At 32.6% G+C, this 19,924-nt stretch overlaps 3 protein-coding genes across 4 annotated transcripts; 1 reads left to right on the forward strand and 2 right to left on the reverse strand.

The window, feature by feature from the left end:
• Window positions 1-1,258: 1,258 nt before the first annotated feature.
• On the reverse strand, window positions 1,259-4,615 carry LOC107873581 (the record flags this gene model as incomplete). Its single annotated transcript, XM_047413498.1, is given in 3 exon segments — window positions 1,259-1,363; window positions 2,780-2,893; window positions 4,448-4,615. Coding segments are annotated over 3 exon segments (322 nt in total), but the record flags the coding sequence as incomplete, so codon positions are not given.
• A 4,947-nt stretch (window positions 4,616-9,562) lies between these two features.
• Window positions 9,563-11,349, forward strand: LOC107875150. Its single transcript, XM_016721764.2, has one exon. It carries the CDS (start codon window positions 9,951-9,953, stop codon window positions 10,947-10,949), a length of 999 nt encoding a protein of 332 aa, XP_016577250.2. The 5' UTR covers window positions 9,563-9,950; the 3' UTR covers window positions 10,950-11,349.
• A 630-nt stretch (window positions 11,350-11,979) lies between these two features.
• LOC107873582 (nuclear transport factor 2) lies at window positions 11,980-19,304 on the reverse strand. Of its 2 annotated transcripts, none has more exons than XM_016720483.2 (10): window positions 19,122-19,304; window positions 18,292-18,376; window positions 15,952-16,089; window positions 14,920-15,208; window positions 14,607-14,830; window positions 14,175-14,346; window positions 13,938-14,068; window positions 13,753-13,818; window positions 12,986-13,052; window positions 11,980-12,611 (listed from the first exon to the last, which is right to left on the reverse strand). In XM_016720483.2, the coding sequence occupies exons 2-10, from the start codon at window positions 18,346-18,348 to the stop codon at window positions 12,346-12,348; spliced, it is 1,410 nt and encodes a 469-aa protein (XP_016575969.2). In that variant the 5' UTR covers window positions 18,349-18,376; window positions 19,122-19,304; the 3' UTR covers window positions 11,980-12,345. The 2 variants fall into 2 exon arrangements, with proteins under 2 accessions (XP_016575969.2, XP_016575971.2); XM_016720485.2 differs by having other exon boundaries at window positions 13,944-14,068; window positions 19,122-19,287.
• Between the last annotated feature and the right edge of the window lie 620 nt (window positions 19,305-19,924).

Genomic DNA, 19,924 nt, shown 5'->3' on the forward strand with positions numbered 1-19,924 from the left:
AACATTTTTGAAGAGTTCGAGCAACTTAGCTTCAGATCCAATGAATGTTTTCACCAAAAGATAAGCAAGGGTAATGATGGCCAACGTGAAGTATTTTCAAGATTACTGATCTCTTTGCACAATTATTTAGAGGATGAAAATCTAAAGTTTGAGCAAGCTACTAACAATGTTATGAGAATGGAGATTATTTTTACAAGCTTCTGCAACGTGAGAATATAAACCTAGCATTGAACTGATTAAAGGTATGAGATATATACAAGCCTTTTACTGTATCAAAGCCATACTAAACTTTACAAGTAGACATGCTGAGAACAACTATTTTGAATTGATATCACAAAAATATCGGTGCCAATCCTAACTAATTTGGGATCGGGGGGAGTTGTTTATGTTGTATGACCAGAATGTTAAATGCATAGAGTAACTGTTATTCACCAAACAATGGAAAATTGAAATACTTCCCTTAATCATTAGATCACAAACTAAAGCAAGTGGATAAAAATAAGCATTATTAGCTACTTTTTTAAGCTGGATCTAACAAAACATCTTCGACATAATTTAACTGATGCTTGGATTCATAGGTTGAGCAAGAGACCCATTGGATCTGCCACCCAAGGGTGTATCCTAGAGGTCAATGAGGTCGGAGGAGAACCATCAAGCCTTAATGTTTTCGATCCGAGGAAGGAAGCTAAAGAATTCAATTCAAATCCCAGTAGATGAACTTTTCCCATCAACCTAAACCGTAGTTGGCAGAGTTATCCGATACCTGTGCTGGTGGGAGGCAATAGGTACCCAATGGAATAATCGTGTAAGCTGGCCTGGACACCACTGTCAAGAAAAAACATTGGATCCAACATCCTACAACTCTTCATGGAATCTTTTTGTAAAGAATGCAAAAAATATTATCTCCTAAGAACCTCTTGCCCCTGGTGTCATCTCCAATGGACACGTAAGAGACTTTTTCCCCATTAAAGATGAAAAAAGAAGGCAGTATTTATCAAATCTAGCTGCCCTGATTTGTAAGCATGACAATGAAAAATCAGAAAAGAGGCTATCTAGGCGAGACTATTTGTACCATGATTATTTATAAACATAACCGTTTCTTCTTTTTTCTTTTTTACCAACTAAACACATGATGCCATTAAAAAGAAAAACCGCATGTCCAGTTAATGTCTAAATTACCCTGTCCCACTGGGGCCTATGATGTGTTGGCGCGCACACACTAACACATTGAGGAGGAGAGAGAGTTGCAAATATTAACCTTGCAGACGTCCAAGTATAGCACCACTACCAAAACCTCCAATTGCTGAGTTCAGCAGATCATCAGGCTTTCCTGTTCTACTCACTCTTACAAACTCACGAGCACCTGCCATGTCAATACAGAAGATCATATATTAACTTCAATTCTTCTGTGCCTACGGACACAAGCAGCATCAAACTTGTGATATGGCTGTCGTCACTCTTTTGACGAAAACTGACACATGGACTTCTATGTAATAGATATATATTAAGTGGAATCAATGTCCCAAGTCCAGCGCCAGGTTTTTCAACATTTTGAACATGTCACTCAAGATGAAGAAGTCTGTAAGAAGAAGAGTTTATCCATGACACGCACAGCTAGACTAGATGCCTGCTAAATTTGTGATAAAGCCATTACTAACATCACCAAAAAAGTGAAGCGGTCAAGAATTAACTATATGAGAAATGCAAATGAGATGAAACAAAAGATTGTCAAAATAAGACATGAAATCTGAAAGATGCAAATATACGAATCAGAAATCTGAAGCTTATTGGCCTTCAAAGTATAAACAGCATAAAGGAGAAATTAATAATGAAATCAATCAAGTACCATCACTCTCATGTTAGTTGGAATTGGCTTAAATACTTTGTATCCATTCTGCTTCATTCAAGTTTATTCATTCTAATCTCTAAGATCACTAAATAGTTTACCTTTTAATACTCATTAGGGGTTCTCTGTTCTGTAAATTCAGTAAATCTCCAGTCATTCAAATCTAACCACGATAAAAAGGACTCCAACAAGAGCTAATATAAGTGCAATATATCAACATAAGTCTTTATACCGACTAGTTCTTATAACTGTGATACTAAATTGTGAAATAACAACAAGCTGGACTTATCAACCAAAAAAAAAAAAAGGAAAGATACAACAACAACAATGTACCCAATATTATCCCACAAGTGTGGTCTCCCTCGAGAGGATAGAGTGTATGCAGACCTTCGCTAACTAGTCTGAACTTCGAAATGGAGACATAGAGCATGTTTGGATGTGCTTATAGCTTATGGCTTATAAGCCAAATCATGAGTTAGCCTATTTTTGTTATTTTGGCTTAAGAACAAGCACTTAGAAGCAGTCTTTAATCTTATCCAAACACCCGATAAAAGTCGATCCAAACAGACTCATAGTTGATTGATTGACTGATTGATATATTTCTATCTACACATTTGATAAGAAGGGTAAAAAGGACAACCATAAATTATTCACCCCTTCCCTATCCTTGGGAGGTAGAGAGGTTCTTTCTGATAGACCCTTAGCTCAAGGAAATTGTGTCCCAGAAAAAAAAAAAGGACAAAGTAGAACCAACAAAAAAGGATAATAATACAAATAAAGAAGCCCAGTAGGTAGTGTCTTCAACGACTTGAGAACAAAATCCTAAAATTCTCCAACTTTACACCATTTCAAAAATCAAACTCGACTCAATGTAAATCTACATAACATGATTAAGATATATAAACATTTTAAATGAGTAAAGAGTGAGATTACCGCAGTAACATGCAGTAACAATAGCAAAATTAGTTGCATAAGTTCCACAAATATTTGCTAATCCATGAACTTTCCGATGCTTTGATATCAAACCAGCTCCTCCACCAGTCACCCCTAAATTCCAAACAGACAAAGAGAGTAACAATTTTCAAAATAACTTACCAAAATATTTAGACGAACAATCATGTTAAATTGTTCAATCAACAATACTTCAATCTCAAATAAACTGAAGTTAAGTAACCGTTTGGCAGAGAGAAATTTTCATTTTTTTCGATTTTTTTTTTTTTACTTCACTTGAATATCAGCAACAACAACAACATACCCAGTTAATTCCCACAAAATGGAGTTTGCAGAGGGTAAAGTGTACGCAATCCATCCCACTACTAAGAGGTTGTTTCCAATAGACCCCCGGCTCATGAGAAATAACAGTATAACAAACAGAAAACATAAAACCAAACAACAAATATTTATCCCAAGTTGTAATTGAAAATCAGCAATGGGCATAAAAATTCCAAGTTGTAATTGAAAGTAAAAAGAACACCCAAAAACCCATTCACTTTTTTCACTTGTATAAATGTTTCTCTTTCAAATTTATCCCCATTTAACTTATATTTCATATTTTTATAACAAAAAAAATAAAAAAATACATACATTCAAATTCAAATTCAAATTCACAAATATTTACTGCAAAATATATGGACAAACACAAGTAGAACTCCAATTCATTCATTTCCCCTCTATTCGGATAATTTAATCATGTACAAATTTGATAATCTTAGTAGCTCAGTTGATTGGTTAACTGCATGAATTTTTTTATCGAAAAAAAAATTCAAACAACACAAATATTTATACGAACACTCATGTTAGCTTGTTTAATGAAATACACCTTAGTTTCACATAAGTTTTCTAAGATCAAATATTTAAATCATGTACATTCATTCATTTCCCTTCTATTCCAATAATTTAATAACGTACAAGATGGGGAATATTACTAGCTCCGTTGGAAATTCCACCTTATTAGCGAGTTACCAATTCTCCACCTTTTTTTTCAAAAAATAATAATAATATAAATGTAGAAGCTAAATAAAAAACAACACAAATCTTGTTAAATACTAATAATAATAAAACAACACAAATATTTAGACGAACACTCATGTTAAATTGTTCAATGAAATATACCTCAATTTCAGATAATTTTTGTAAGATCGAATATTTAAATCATGTATATCCATTCATTCCACCTCTATTCCAATAATATTAGCAGTTCAATTGATTGGTTAACTGCCTGAATTTTCACCTTATTAGCGAGTTACCAATTCTCCACCTTTTTTTCAAAAAATAATAATAATAAAAATGTAGAAGCTAAATAAAAAACAACACAAATCTTGTTAAATACTAATAATAATAAAACAACACAAATATTTAGACGAACACTCATGTTAAATTGTTCAATGAAATACACCTCAATTTCAGATAATTTTTGTAAGATCGAATATTTAAATCATGCATATTCATTCATTTCACCTCTATTCTAATAATATTAGTAACTCAGTTGGTTGGTTAAGTACCAATTCTCCCCCTTTTAAAAAAACAAATAAAAGTAAAAATGTAGAAGCTAAAATGGAATTAATAATTAGGGTTTTAGAGGAAGCAAAAAAAAAAAGGTACCAGCTAATAGAGTGGGAAAAAGAATTCGTTCCTTCCAATTTAATGATGAAGATGATGATGAAACTTGTTCTTGTGAACTAGTTTTATTCATGGAAGAAGCCATTCGATTCTCTTTTTCAAAAATCTCTTGAGATTTTAAACTTTCATTTGATGGTTGATTGGAGAGAATTGAGTGACCCGAGTCCAAAATGAAGAAGAAAGTGTGGGCCGAGGTTTGGGCTGAAAGAGCCGGCCCAAATAAAGTCCATTTTTGATGAACATGATTATGCAAAAATAACACAAGGGAAATTTTCATAAATTCATCTATTTAGTACCTAATTACTCCTTATCTCTATTTTTTTTTCATAATTACATAAAAAAATCTTCAATATTAAATTGATCGGATATATTACTTGGGAGCGCGATACATTACTTAGTTGGTCCTGTGATGTATATTTCTGGTCTCGTGATGTATCGCGGCCCTAAGTAATGTATTGCGATATAAATTAAAATTTGAAATTTTTGTAATTATTTTGAGGAGTTGTGATTTTAGGTAATAATGATAATTTAAGGTGTGGTATTATGTAATTTTTTGAATACATGAACAAATATCTTAACTTATCATATCTACATAAATTTTCACCCTTATACAGTAACCACAAAAATCTCTTATGTATATTCGTTGGATGTATAAGGAGTTAATTATGTATCTCGACAGATTCAAAATCAGAAAAAAAAAATTGAAAACTAATTATGTATATTTATAAAGAAAAAAATGAATTTTCACTGGATGTATTATGTATCTCGACATATTCAAAATGAAAAAATATATCAAAACCTAATTACGTATCTTTAAAAAGGAAAAAATGAAATGATGAAGAAAGTGAGGACTGAGCTTTGGGCTGAAAGACCCGGCCCAAATATATTCAAAATGAAAAAATATATCAAAACCTAATTACGCATCTTTAGAAAGGAAAAAATGAAATGACGAAGAAAGTGAGGACTGAGCTTTGGGCCGAAAGACCCGGCCCAAATAAAGCCCATTTTTGCTAAACATTATTCATTATTGTTGACCTTGCACTAACGATTGTGCATAATGTGAGCTGCTCTAACTGAGTTGGATCATTCAATTAGTGGTGACAACAAAGTTTCAAAACATTAACAAAGAAAAATTTTAGGGCAAACAACATAAATTCAGGCGGTTGGAAGTTTAATTACAGAAAATTTCGATATTTTATATAATTAATAAAAAATTAATTTTTTTTATTTATCGAGATACATAATTAGTTCCTAGTATATTCAACAAAGATATATTTTTTTCTTTGTAAAGATACATAATTTGCTTTCGATAGATTTTTTTTTATTTTGGGCCTGTTGAGATACATAATAAATCCAACGAATATATATTTTTCTCTTTATAAGGATACATAATTAGCTTCCTATACATTTTTTTCGAATTGGCTCTGTCGAGATACATAACGGAGATACATAATTAGTTGAGATTTTTGTAATTACTTTGTAATAGTAGAAATTTATGTAAATACGATAAATTAAGGTGTATTTTTATGTTGTTTTTCCTCAAAACCAAGAAAAAAATTATTTATATTATAAGATTTTAATTGAATTGATGTGACAATTTTAAGATTAATGTTAATGACATTAAATTTTAAAATTCTTCAAATTTTATTATTTCCACAATCTCCCTATCTTCCTTTTCTCCCTCTCCTTCCCTCCACATTACCTTTCTCCTCCAATCGTGATGTTCGAGTCAGCTTGCGCACACCTCGATTAATTTCACAAGATACCTGTCACCTCCTAACAGCAATAAGATAATTCTATCCACTAAGGTTAGAACAGATAAGAAAAAATCATCTAGCATTTGTGTTTGTTGGAAACTGAACCTGAAACCTCAATGATGGTCAGCCCAACTTCATTTTAATTAATTGAAGATTAAATATGTTGTGTCATATATTGCAACGATCAAATCAAATATCAATAATTTAGAGATCAAAAGTGTTACTATCCCAACTTTTATTTCTTTCTTTTATTTTAGGTGGGTCGATAAAAATAGTACTCCCTCTATTCCAATCATGCATCTCGTTTTATTTTTCACTTTGTCTCAACATAAAATAACAGTTTTCTATAATTAAAAGCAACTTAACTATAAATTTTTCTTTTTATTCTTAATGAAATAATTTAGTCACACAAATTTATTTATTTATTTCTTTTTTAAATTTTATGTCTAATTAAAATGTATCACATAAATTGAGATTTAGAAAGTAATTAAGGCAAAAAAGAGTAATCTATCTGGAAGATTAAAAGGGCAAATTTAGAGTTTGATTGGGCTGTCCAATAATGAAGAAATAAGTAATTTTTCTAGGACAAACGATATAAATTCCGACAGTTTGAAGTTTAATTACAGAAAATATTGATATTTTGCATAATCACTGAAAATTTTAATTTTAGGTATGTCGAGATACATAATTAGCTCCGATACATCCAATGAAAATACATTTTTTTTTCCTTTGTAAGGATACATAATTAGCTCCCTATATATTTTTTTCGATTTTAGGTCTGCCGAGATACATAATTAGCTCCCGACATATTTAATGGAAATACAAAATTAGGTGGAATTTTAGTAATTAATTTATAAGGCTGAAAATTTGTGTAAATATAATAATTAAGGTGTATGTTTATGTTATTTTTTCAATATCTATATCTAATGATATTGATGTGTACATCTTAACTAGTTGTAGCACTAAGCTAGATAGTAATTATGCACTTTATATTCTTTACCATCATTTTTAGATTTAGATAATTAGGAAAGTAAATAGTAATTATTATACACATGTTAAATGTAATTGACTAACACCAACTAGCTAGATAAAAGTTTAATCATATAGGGGACAAAGACTCTGAAAATATTGAAGGAAAGTGCCTTTTTTCTACATAGGTCCTTTTAATGCTTCTATCTTGGCACAACGATGGACTAAGAATTTAAACGTTATGAATTTTAAATTTCGGGATAGCAATATCAAAATGTTAGCAGCTGAATTCTAAATTTGACCAAATAAAAATAAATATATAATTTAAATTAAAATTATTGAGTTCGACTGAATTCAATATTAAATTTAACACGGACAAAACATGAGATAATCAATAAATAATATGAATATTACTCATGATTCCATGAATAATAAGATGAGAACATAAACTAAAAAATCAAAATAAATTTAGACCCCAAAAATCAAGAACTATTGAAAAATAACAAGCTGACAAATCTATTATAGTAATATATAAGTCGGAATGAAGTTGCTAAAGCATGTAGCTGACGGTCGACATGTCTATTTCAGCTGTTTCAACTATAATTTTACTATATCACTCCTAATTAATCATTATAAGTCATTTAAGCATTATAAAATGAATATATATTTAATTAAAATAAAGTAAAATAGACACAAAATAATAAATTAACCCTTCATATTTTAAATGAACTTAACATCGGACTCATTTAAATATTTTTTACAAATATTTTTTTATAATAAATTTACTATATCATTTCATTAGTTATAAGACATTTAAGTATTAAAAATAAATACTATTTAATAATAAAGATAAAATATATCTTTTAAAGAATAAATAATTTATTTATTTTAAATATTAAAAAATAACTCAAAAAATTATTTATTTTTAACTAAAAGATATAACAAGAAGTTGTCATTAGATACCCTTTTAGAGGGAAAGTCAAAGTGAATAATTAAAAAGTTAACAGACATTGTGGACACCCTTTTGATAAAGGAAAATAAAAAGGTATGGTATGTAAGGCAGTGCAATGAGTAGAAATTGAGTGGTTTCCCATGTGAAATTGCCTCAAGTTAGCCTCATCAATCACACTTCAATAGTGGATGTGCTGCTACTCTCTTAGTCAGGTATCTCATGTTCGAATTTTGGGTATGAAATTTTTTTGATTGGAGCGCTATCTTCAAATTGGCTCTACTCGACGTGAATTCAAATTAATCGAGCTTCATAAGACGTCAAACATTGATGAGAAACCAAAAAAAATAACACTCTATGTCAACCTTTCTTCACACTCTTCAACGATAAAATTTTAGCATAATAGTACATAAATATGTGCTTTGATTTGACTTCAATTTGTATGTATGCTTTTTAATTTTGAATATGCACAAATAGACACTTAAACTTGTATAAAGTTGAACCAGTAGATACATATGTCCTATGTGACATCCTGCGTGACTAGTTCTTATTCTATATGGCGTCCTACATGTATTATGCCAAATAAGACACATGTGTTTCTTGTTCAATTTTGTACAAGTTTAACTGACTTCTTGTGCACACCCAAAGTTGGAGGTCATAGATGTGATTTGAAAACAAGTTAAATGACATGTTTATGTATTATGTCTTACATAAATGCGCCCTTTGGCTTCAACTTATATTTATATCCTCCAATTTTAGATGTTCACAAATAGATATTTAAGCTTGTATAAAGTTGAAGCAGTAGACGCATCAATCCTATGTGATGTCCTACGTGACCAATTTATGTCCTGCGTGTATTATGCCAAATAGGACATATGTGTCTACTTGTTTAACTTTATACAAGTTTAAGTGTCTACTTGTGCACATCCAAAGTTTGAGATCATAAATGTGATATGAGGCCAAGTTAAAGGGCATGTTTATGTATTATGCTTAAAATGTTTATATCACAAAAGAATAACTACTTAATCAAAAAATAATTTTATTATTAAATTGTGAGAATTCATCATAATCCATGGGTCTGAAGAGAATAGAGTGAAAACTAAAGATAGAGAAGTTATTTTCGATAGCCTCCTGCTACAACTAGTTTTAGCAATACAAGTAATATTAAGATTCCAATGAGTGTGGACAAGTAAATTTTCAAGAGAAAAAAGGCAAATTATTTGGTGGCTAAGGAAAAGAAAATTTTCCAAATGAAATGATGTTTCTCCTTCCATTGGTAGTTTAGGCAAATTATTATTAGGTGGTTAAAGAAGAAAAAAAAGTTCCAAAAGAAATGATTGCCCCCCCCCCCTCCTTCCCCTCCCCCCCTCCCTATTATTACTTCCCTTTTTGGATTCTCACACAATACATTTTTTACTTGAATTACTTTCACAATAACACAAACGCTTCTCTACCTAAACAAAATAGTATACCAAAATACTCTTTCTTCTTCATTTCTTCTCTATCTTCCAATTTTCAATGAATTTAAGTTATATATACTAAATTTCCCTTCTTCTCCACTATCTTCACATTCTTACTGCAAGATATGTGACAAATCATTAGTTGACTAGTACCAAATCAAGAGATTATACTTTGAATCGTTACAAAAATTTTTTTAATTAAGTCATTTTACAGCCTCATCAAGTTTAAGAACAAATGGATAGCGAATCAATGAAATCGTGCAGTTGATTCTATAGATGCTCTCAAGAACATCACCAACAAAATACTATCATATCGACTGGGAGAACAACTGTTGGAGATTTTTGAAAAAATGTCGGAACTAAGACCTCAGTATTTTCAACTTGTCAAGTCAAAATTCTTCTACTTGTGTTCTTTCATTCTCTCTCACCCTCTCTACTTTTGCTACTTCATTTTCTTCTCCCCTTACCTTCTTAAACTCCTTTCATTCCTTTCTCCTCTCTTCGTCACAACTACACTTTTTCTCCTTGCCCTTCTTACCATCTCTCCAACTCTCATTCTCCATGATAAATCGAAAGAGCTAACACGAAAGGATGATGAACTCAATGAGCTAGAAGAATTTGAAGCATACAAGATAGTGTTTGGCGCGTCCAAAAATGATGATCACGACAATGCTGTTGACTTCTTGGACTATACATCAGCTGAGGAAAGTGAATCCCCTATTCCTGAGGGAGAAAATTCGGCTGAAATGGAGAGTACTAAGCATGTTATAGAGGAGAAGACATTGGAAAATTTCTTCAAAGAGTTGGATGAATTTGAAAACACCAACTTGACTCATAATGTGGAAGTGAAGAAAGTTGATAAAATCATTGAAAAACAAAAGGAAGATGCACTTGTGAGAAATGGACTTAGCAAGAATCTTGAAAATGTGAGCAAGAATATTGAACATGTAGGAAGTATTGGTTATGGATCAATGAGGAAAGAAAAAGAGTGGAAAAGGACATTGGCATGCAAACTTTTTGAGGAAAGGAACAATGTTAGTCATAGCAACAACGAAGGAATGGACATGTTGTGGGAAAAATATGAAATGGACACCATAAAAAACAAGTCAAAAAGGGATTTAAAGAAGATGAAAAAGAAGGGATGTGAAAAAGAACATGATGAAGATGAAGAAGAGATGGATGATCAACAACTTTGTTGTTTACAAGCCTTCAAGTTTTCAGCAGGAAAGATGAATTTAGGCATGGGAAGGCCTAATCTTGTCAAGATTTCAAAGGCATTTAAAGGTTTTGGATGGCTACATCATGTAGGCAAGAGTAACAAGAAGGTACATTGTGGTGATGGGTTCTAGTTAGATTATGTATTTTGAAGATTCATCGTAAATTGGCTAGCTTTGCGCGTATGTGGACTTGGAAAGATGTCATGAGCAAACTCACATAGGCGGAGTTTATGGTGAACAATGTTTCTAGTATTAAATATGCTTTGAAGAACTTTACACTACTTGTCAAGTAGATACTTTGTACTAGAGTTAGTGATATGGACTACGTACACTTTACCATCCAAACCCCCTCACCCCCACCCCACCCTCCAGACCCTACACTGGGTATGTTGTTATCGTTGTCGAGTAGATACTTCTTGTGTTAGTCATATCATATTCTAGCATAGTACTGCAATTGGATCAACTGTTGCATTCTCCATGATAGTGTGCTTTTGTAAGCCCAGATTTTATTTACGGTCTTCCTTTTTCTTAACCATCCGATTTTGATTAATCCGAATTTATGCTGTAAAAAGCCTATCGCGATATTCTATTTATGTCTTAACAATGCCTGCAAAGAAATTTAAAGTGCGTGAATGTTAAGAACTTTAAAAGTCGAAACAATCAAAGTTCAAATCCTAAATCCGTCTTATATCAGAAAAACACAGTTGCTTTACACATAGGCAGCTAAACATCTACCCAATATTAATTGGAATTTTTGTAACTTAAATCCTCCATGTTTTACATAATAGATCCAAGCAAGCCACCTCCATCTCCTGTGAAATTGTTATTTATCAAACAAACCTTACCCTCATAATGAGTTTAAGTAACACAAACATAGATTAGCCAGACCAGTGAATTAAACTGATACTAATATAGATTAGTCAGACCAGTGAGCTAACCAATGATTCAACAAACAGCGCAGATTAGTCAGACCAGTGAGCTAACCAATGGTTCAAGAAAACGCGCAGATTAGTCAGACCAGAGATCTAACAAATGGTTTAAGAAAACGCACAGATTAGTCAGACCAGTGAGCTAACCAATGGTTCAAGAAAATGCACTGCTCTCTGATTTCAAGACTGAAGATGGACAAAACATAAAAACAGCATCCTCTGTTGCCAGCTGATAATAGAATCCATGAGAGATTTATAACTAACATCAACTCATTTCCACAATTGCCAAAATGATTCAACTCATACAATTGAGTAAAAGAGACTGAATAATCACTTTCTGGGGACTTAAATGCTCTATTAGATACTCTATATACTGCATAGAAGTCAATTCCTACCCCATCTATACCAATTAAAGGGAATGTTAAGGAATTGATAATTAGCAAAATGAGCTCTTGCAAAAACTATCATAGGGTCCTCACAAAGCTTCTTCTACCTGGAACGTCAACTGTTAGATATATGCCGATGTAAAGACAACTACTAAAATCAGCTCTTATATAGACTGAATCTACTATTTTAGGTGTAGCAAAAACCCTGTTGTGTCAGGTAGTTCCATTAAGCATCCGTCCACCATGATTTGTTCGTGCAACATAGCCACCTGGGTTATCAGTTCGCTGGTATGATTGGTATCCATCACCACCACGATTAGATGACCATCCACGGTGTCCACCTCTGTTGTTGAACTCAGTTCTTTCACCAAAATCATCTCGAGCATAAACCCTGCCACCTCCATAATTTCCTCGACCTCTTACTCCATAGTTCCTGTAACCAGAAGCCCCTCCAGATGGAAATCTACCTCTAAAGTAACCTGAAATGAAGAATGATATTGTATGTAAGAGCAAATGAATCTGGTTTCCAGACTCCTGACAACACAAATTCAGTCTCAACCGAATATTATTAGTCTGGGAAGAAGAGCTCATATGGCAACGCCTCAATAACAACTGTTATAGAAACTTCCTTTATAGATGCTAATCTGAGAAAACAGGCAGCTTTACGCCCCGGGGCCCATTATCCTCTTTATGTAAACAAATCAATCAGAACACATGCCATTCAAAACACCCTTAGTTTCTTGTTCTCAAGAATACTACTGTTTCAATTACACAGTTTTTCAAAATTTCCATCAATTAACTATACAATTACAATCATTCTCGAATTACTTCAGAAGGATAATATTGGACTTGCCTCGTGAATTGGTAGACCTCTTCTCCTCAACAACAGCTTCACGTCCACCAATTAAAATTGGAGATGCCTGAAATATAGGAATAACCTTATCAAAATACAGGAAAAGACAGGCACTTCTAGCTAAAGACATAGTAGTTAAAAATTAGCGGCACAAAGAGTGAATTCCGGCGGAAAGTACTGTTTGAATACTTATAGTGAATTGGTATAAGCGGTCATGTTTGCTTGCATAATTTTTCATACATAAGGGTAAACCCTTCTTTCTGCTGCCTTAAGCCTTCCCATGTTACCTTGACCAGTAGTTCCACTTGAGAGGTATGCCAAGGTGAAGATCAGTTCAGGCAATAAAAGCCTAAAAGCTTTTGATAAAAGCGTTAAGGACTTGATTGTCCCTTTTCTCTATACGTGATAAACTATGTGATTTCTCACTAGAAGATAATAGATTCAACTAAGCCACAGTTAAGAGAACACAGAGAAATATTCTAACTATTCTCAAATCACATATCCGAGCTTCGGATAGCCTGTCCAAATTTCAGATAAGGGATGAATATTGCAGTAGCCAGCATAAAAATATTAAATTATTTTTTGAAAACTGGTTATTTATTTATTTATTTTTTAAAAAATATGTTATCATGATATCTAAAAACTAATATTTTAACATATTCTGAAATCAATTTCCTAGTATTGCTTATGATACCTTTAAAAAGTAAATCCTCTATGTTAACAAGTCAAAACTAGACATGATATCGAGAGAATGAAACTGAAGAGACCTCCATAGCTTTCTGCAGAGCACTTGCTTCCTCAAATTCCACGAAACCAAAAGAAAATCCATGTTGCTGTCATCCACAATTACAATTGTTTACAAAATCAGTGCGCACACAAAAGAACATAATAGCCAACAATCTACTTTTCTTTTTCCCTTAATTAGATAGAATGTTAGGGGCTTTGGGCAAACCAATACTCGGTTATTTTTTACTTGAATGCCTCCATTCTTGATCGGCCCAAACTTCTTGAACTCATTTGCAAGTAAGGCCACAGTTGCAGTAGAAGGCAGGCCTTTTATGTAGATTGAATAGCCACCAGTCGCTGGAGGAAATTTGAAGAAACATGTAATAAGATATCAAACAAGTTAACAGCAAAGACCAAATTATAGAGAGAAAGAAAACTGGAGCAGAATAGCACAGTTGCATGCCTTCTCCCTCTTGGCTATTTGCATTATCAACAGAATTTGAGCTGGAAGCTGGGCGATCAGTTGCTGTTATAGGAGGTTGATTCACTTGCCCAACACTCCTTTCCATGGGCTTCCTAGAAGCAGGTGCTGGAGGAGGGGGAAAACTAGCAGCACTTTCCTTGAGATGCATGACCTGAAAGATTGTTGCAAATTGTTTAAACTTAAGAGAAGTTCATTATGCCCCTCCCCCCACCAAAAATCATCTTTGCCAGAAATCAAGTCAATAACCAAATAGATTTGGCAAAGGATCTAATCTGTACTCAATAAACAGCACCACATGACCTTACAGCTATCTCTTACGTAAACCTTTTCAAACTTAGCTTAACCCTTCAGAAAGAAAAATGCAGAAGCTACAGGCTTCCAGCGATTTTTTTTTTGTCCAATCAAACTTACAATTGAAGCATATGACTTCTTAGGAGCATCTTCACTTTTGAAATTAGACTCAACTACCGTTTGAGAGTCGTCTTGCATTTCATCAACAATCTCGGTGACAGGAACTTCCTCTTCAACAGGCACATCACCATTCTCAGGTGGGTCGTAAACTTCTCTCTCATTAGCTTCCTCCACTGATGGTGTGCTCTGCTCGGAAATGTGATTCTGCTGCACTGGAGGGGGTTCTGCAACAGATAGTACACACTTACTTCAATCCTCAGTTGCCAATGTAAGGCATCATCAAACTAAGAAATAATCTGTCAGCTTCAATTACCTTGTTCAGGAGTCACAGGAGCCACCACATCATCTTCCAGGACTTGGGAGACATCATTTTGATTGACATTCTCTATGTATCGAAACATGTCATTCAGAACAAAGTAACCTCGCTCTTGTGGTGCTAGGAAGAAAGTTTGGGAGAAATTCCGGATCAAGTTGTCGTTCCCAGTCAGATATCCAGTCACAAGAACATGCACTCCCCCGTTAAAGGATTCTTGTGAATCCACGGACCTAATCTCCGCTTTGAAGTCCCCATAGTTTAGTGAGAGTATCTTATCATTGATTGCCTGTGTGTTTGACATCAAATAATAGAAAATGAGGAGCTTTGTCATATTAAACTCAAAACTAGAAGAGTAAAGCACCAAATGCATCTCAACCTTGTAATGAAAAGTGACTAGATCAAGGCTTGACAATTTTCCAAGTCTTGGAAAAGATATTAGACAACTTCAATTCTATATACCCTAAACGAAAAACCCTGCACCGTCAACCTTAGCATGCCTCCTCATCACAGTACAACATAGCCATGACTATCCGTCTGAGTACAGAATTAAATCAATTCAACAACAGTACAAATTTAAAGCTCCTTCACCACCTTTTGTAAAATTTTAGCAACTACCTAAATGGAAACAAAGACGCAATGGTGTATTCACAAACAGCAGGTAGTTAAGATACAATGCTCGAATGATTCAGAAACTAACTAAAAATCAAGGGAGACGGGTCCAGACAGACCGCAAGTACAACTACTATTTCTCAATAGTTGTAGTTGATTATATAACGCACCATTATCTATTTTCTTCCACTTAGGCATGTTTCATTCCAATACTTAAACAATTCATCTTTTAAGACAAATAAGGGGCTCTGTATCACTAGAAGTTTTTTCCAAAAACTTACTAAATTTATCTTTTAAGACAAACTAGAGGCTCTCTAACAGTAGAAAATTTCTATATTTTCTGCCTGACATACATATCTCTGGGCAAACTAAGAATACTAGATACAGAAAATACAGACTAGTTTTAATTCAGTAGCTTACTTGCATTGTAGTCGTGATGCTCATTGAGCCATCATCTTCAGGTCGTCCAACTTTGCTTCTATCTTGATAAAACCTAAAAACCAGTCCAGGAGAATGGTGCAGTATATGATAATACTGCTGCACAAAAGCATTTCCAACCTATATCCAAAAACAAAAATGAACCCAAATTCAGTATCAAACTAAACCCACCCCAGTGTTAACAAAGGCAAAACGTGCAAAAAAAAAAAAAGTCTAGGTTTGTTGCAAAGTGGAAATAACGCATGGGCTTCGAAGAAATGCACAAATGTAGAAAACAATAAAAATCCGTAAGTGTCGTCCAAGGCTAATAATTATACGCATGAATAACAAACATAAAGACAGGAAACTGAAACTAATCACTTATAAATGAAATAACTAATTCTTTACCCTCACCACTTCCCAATTACACTCACTGGAAAGAAAAAGAATACCATAACGCCTCAATGACAGCACTGAAGCACCCACTACGTGAAGTGCTCAAAATGTTTTGCACCTCAGGCTTAGGTGAGCCTTTGACAACAGTAACCACCCAACAACAACATACCCAATGTAATCCCACAATGTGAGGTCTAGGGAGGATCAATTGTACCCAAACCTTATCCTTACCTCAAAGGTAGAGAGGTTGTTTCCGATAGAACCCCGGCTTAATACAAAAATAGTCCAGCAAAAAAGAAGTAACGGAAGTACACGAAACCTATGTTGCGTGGACTCTTTATTTTCAATGAGCCATGGTAATGTTATATTGTGTCACAACAAGAAAACTATCCCATCAGAAAATCACTGGATAGATCAGAAAACAATGAAGGTCCAAAATACGAGCACCCATGTCGGACTCTCAAAAAATACACTAGGATTGGAGAATCTGACATGCACCCATTGACATTTTGAAGAGTCCTAGCAACATCGCAAGAAACAACAGATACGAACAAAAACAATAGATAGTAGCAAAAGAGTACTACAACAAAATGATACTATAATCAAACTACTTGAAACAATAGATAGTAACAAAAAGTGAAGGACAAAAAGTACCACGAGTAATACTACAATTACTAGTAGTATGGATAGAAAGACACAACATTGACCAACCCATGAAAAGAAAAAACCCAATACAGAACTGAGAGCGCAGAAAAATGAAAATCTCAAAAGCATGTGTTATGATAGATAGTAGCAAAACAACATTCCAACAAAATAATACTACAAGCGAACAACACCGAAACAACAAATAGCAACAAAAGTCAAAGGACAAGAAACTATAAGAGTAGTTCTAAGATTACTAGTAGTAGGGATAGCAAGAAACAACACGAAACTACAAATAGTAACAAAAGTCAGGATAAGAAACTATAAGAGTAGTACTACGACTACTAGTAGTATGATAGCAAGAAACAACACTAACCCAACCATGAAAAGAAAACACCCAACACAGAACTGAACTCCAAAAAAAAAAAATGAAAAATCTTGAAAAGAGTATGTTACAATACACACAGCTTATCTATACACATATCAGATAGTAACAGAAACTGAAGGATGAAAAACGATAACATTAATACTAGAACTACTAGTATGGACAGCAAGATACAACACTAACATCCAACCCATCCACCAAATGAATGGTTGGGTTAGTGTTACAATACTATAATGAAAAATCTCAAAAGGGCATGTTACAATACTATAATGGAACTAACAAGAAACAACAAAAGTAATACTACCGACTACTAATAGTATGACGGCAAGACACAACACTAAAAGGAAAAACCAGAATACAGAACTAAGCTCAAAAAAATGAAACACATGGAAAAGGGCATGTTACAATACTATAATGGAACTAACAAGAAACAACAAAAGTAATACTACCGACTACTAATAGTATGACGGCAAGACACAACACTAAAAGGAAAAACCAGAATACAGAACTAAGCTCAAAAAAATGAAACACATGGAAAAGGGCATGTTACAATACTATAATGGAAGTACACGAAAGAACATATCATAACAGAAATCGAAAAACAAGAAACTACGAAAGTAATACCACTGACTACTAATACTATCGACGGCAAGAAACTACATTGAAAGGAAAAAACCCCAATACAGAGCTAAGCTCAAAAAAATGATAAACATGGAAAAGGGCATGTTACAATACTATAATGGAACTAGATGAAACAACATATCATAACAGGAATCAAAAAACAAGAAACTACGAAAGTAATACCACTAACTATTAATACTATCAACAGCAAGACACAACACTGAAGGGAAAAAAAAAACAATACAAAATTAAGCTCAGACAAATGAAAAATGTGGAAAAGGGTATATTAGAATACTCACAACTTGAGCAGGGACACATTGTTGCTCTACTGCAGCTGTCGTTGCTGCAGCTGCCATTTTGTTTGATCAAACTCCAACCCACAAACTATCAAAAAATCAAACAAAATGTATAAGCTCAAAAATCCCAAACCATTTACATCTCTCTTTACATATATACATATAAAAACAGAAATATACACAAGTATAAATGAAATACATAAGGAAAAAAAAACCTAGTAAGCGAAAAGGGGAAAAAAACAAAATTGAAAAAATCAAACAAAATGTATAAGCGCAAAAAAAATCAAAACCCTCTCCATATATACACAAATGAAAAAAAAAAAAAAAAAACAGAAATATACACAAGTAAAAATGAAATACCGAAAAAAAAAACAAAAATTGAAAAATTCGAACAAAATGCATAAGCTCAAAAAATTCAAAACCCACTATATCTCTCTCTATATATATAACATATAAAAAAAAAACCAGAAATATACACAAGTAAAAATGAAATTCAGAAAAAAAAAAAAACTAATTAGAGAAAAAAAAAACAAAATTCAAAGAAACAAATAAAATTTATAAGCTCAAAAATTCAAAACCCACCATATATATACATGTCAAAACAAAATAAAAAACAGAAATGTACACAAGTAAAATTGAAATACAGAAAAAAAAACTACTCAGTAAGCAAAAAAGACCAAAATTCAAAAAATCAAACAAAATGTATAAGCTCAAAAAATTTATAAACAAAATATATTTCTTTAAGCGCACACATATATACACCAAGTAAAAATTGAAAATGGATACAAAATTAGTAATCAAATTAATTAAAAAGAAAGTTAAGTTTATTATACGTGTATATATGTATTTTGTTGTAGTGGCTTCAGGAAAAACACACACAGAGTGAGCTCTGGAAATGGAAGGGTAATTCTAGGGTTTATGCAGAGCACGAAGAGGTGGAGTGAGAGTGAAAGAGTAAAAAGGGTTTATGCTTTGGGGTTTTCCCTTTTTTGGTTAATTTTTCTAGATACAGCTGTAAAAATTAATTACTCTCTATCAATAGTTTGCTTATTTACTGGGACTCCCTCTAGTCGTCTAAAACTAGTTTAACTCTAAGTGTCTCGAACGTGTAATTTTTAATTATTTAAAATTAAATAATTTTATTTATTATAAAAGTTTTTAATGAAGTTCAAATCACTTCTCAAAGATATTTTACAAAAGATATTTTACATTTTAATATAATAATGTAAACATCTATAATCTATATGTATATCCATCTATAATCTTCTATATAATAATATATTAAGGGCCCATTTGGCCATGAAAATTTTTCTCTTTTTTCTGAAAAAAAATTTCAAAATTGAAAATTATGGTGTTTGACCATGAAAATTCTGAAAATAATTCCGAAAAAATTTCCTGAAAAGAGAAAACAAACTTTTGGTGTTTTCACAATTTTTCAACTTTTATTATTATTATTTCATATAACCCCAATATTTTAAATTTTTACATAAAACTCTCCTTATAAAATTACTATATCAATATTACGTATATAACAATTTTAAAGAATAAGATAATTATAATTTAAAACTTAATGTTATCCTAATTAATATATATCTCTTTTTCTCTCTCATCATTATTTTTCTCCAGATATTATTTT

This window comes from Capsicum annuum, chromosome 6, assembly GCF_002878395.1.
Source record: "Capsicum annuum cultivar UCD-10X-F1 chromosome 6, UCD10Xv1.1, whole genome shotgun sequence".
Classification (NCBI taxonomy): Eukaryota; Viridiplantae; Streptophyta; class Magnoliopsida; order Solanales; family Solanaceae; genus Capsicum; species Capsicum annuum.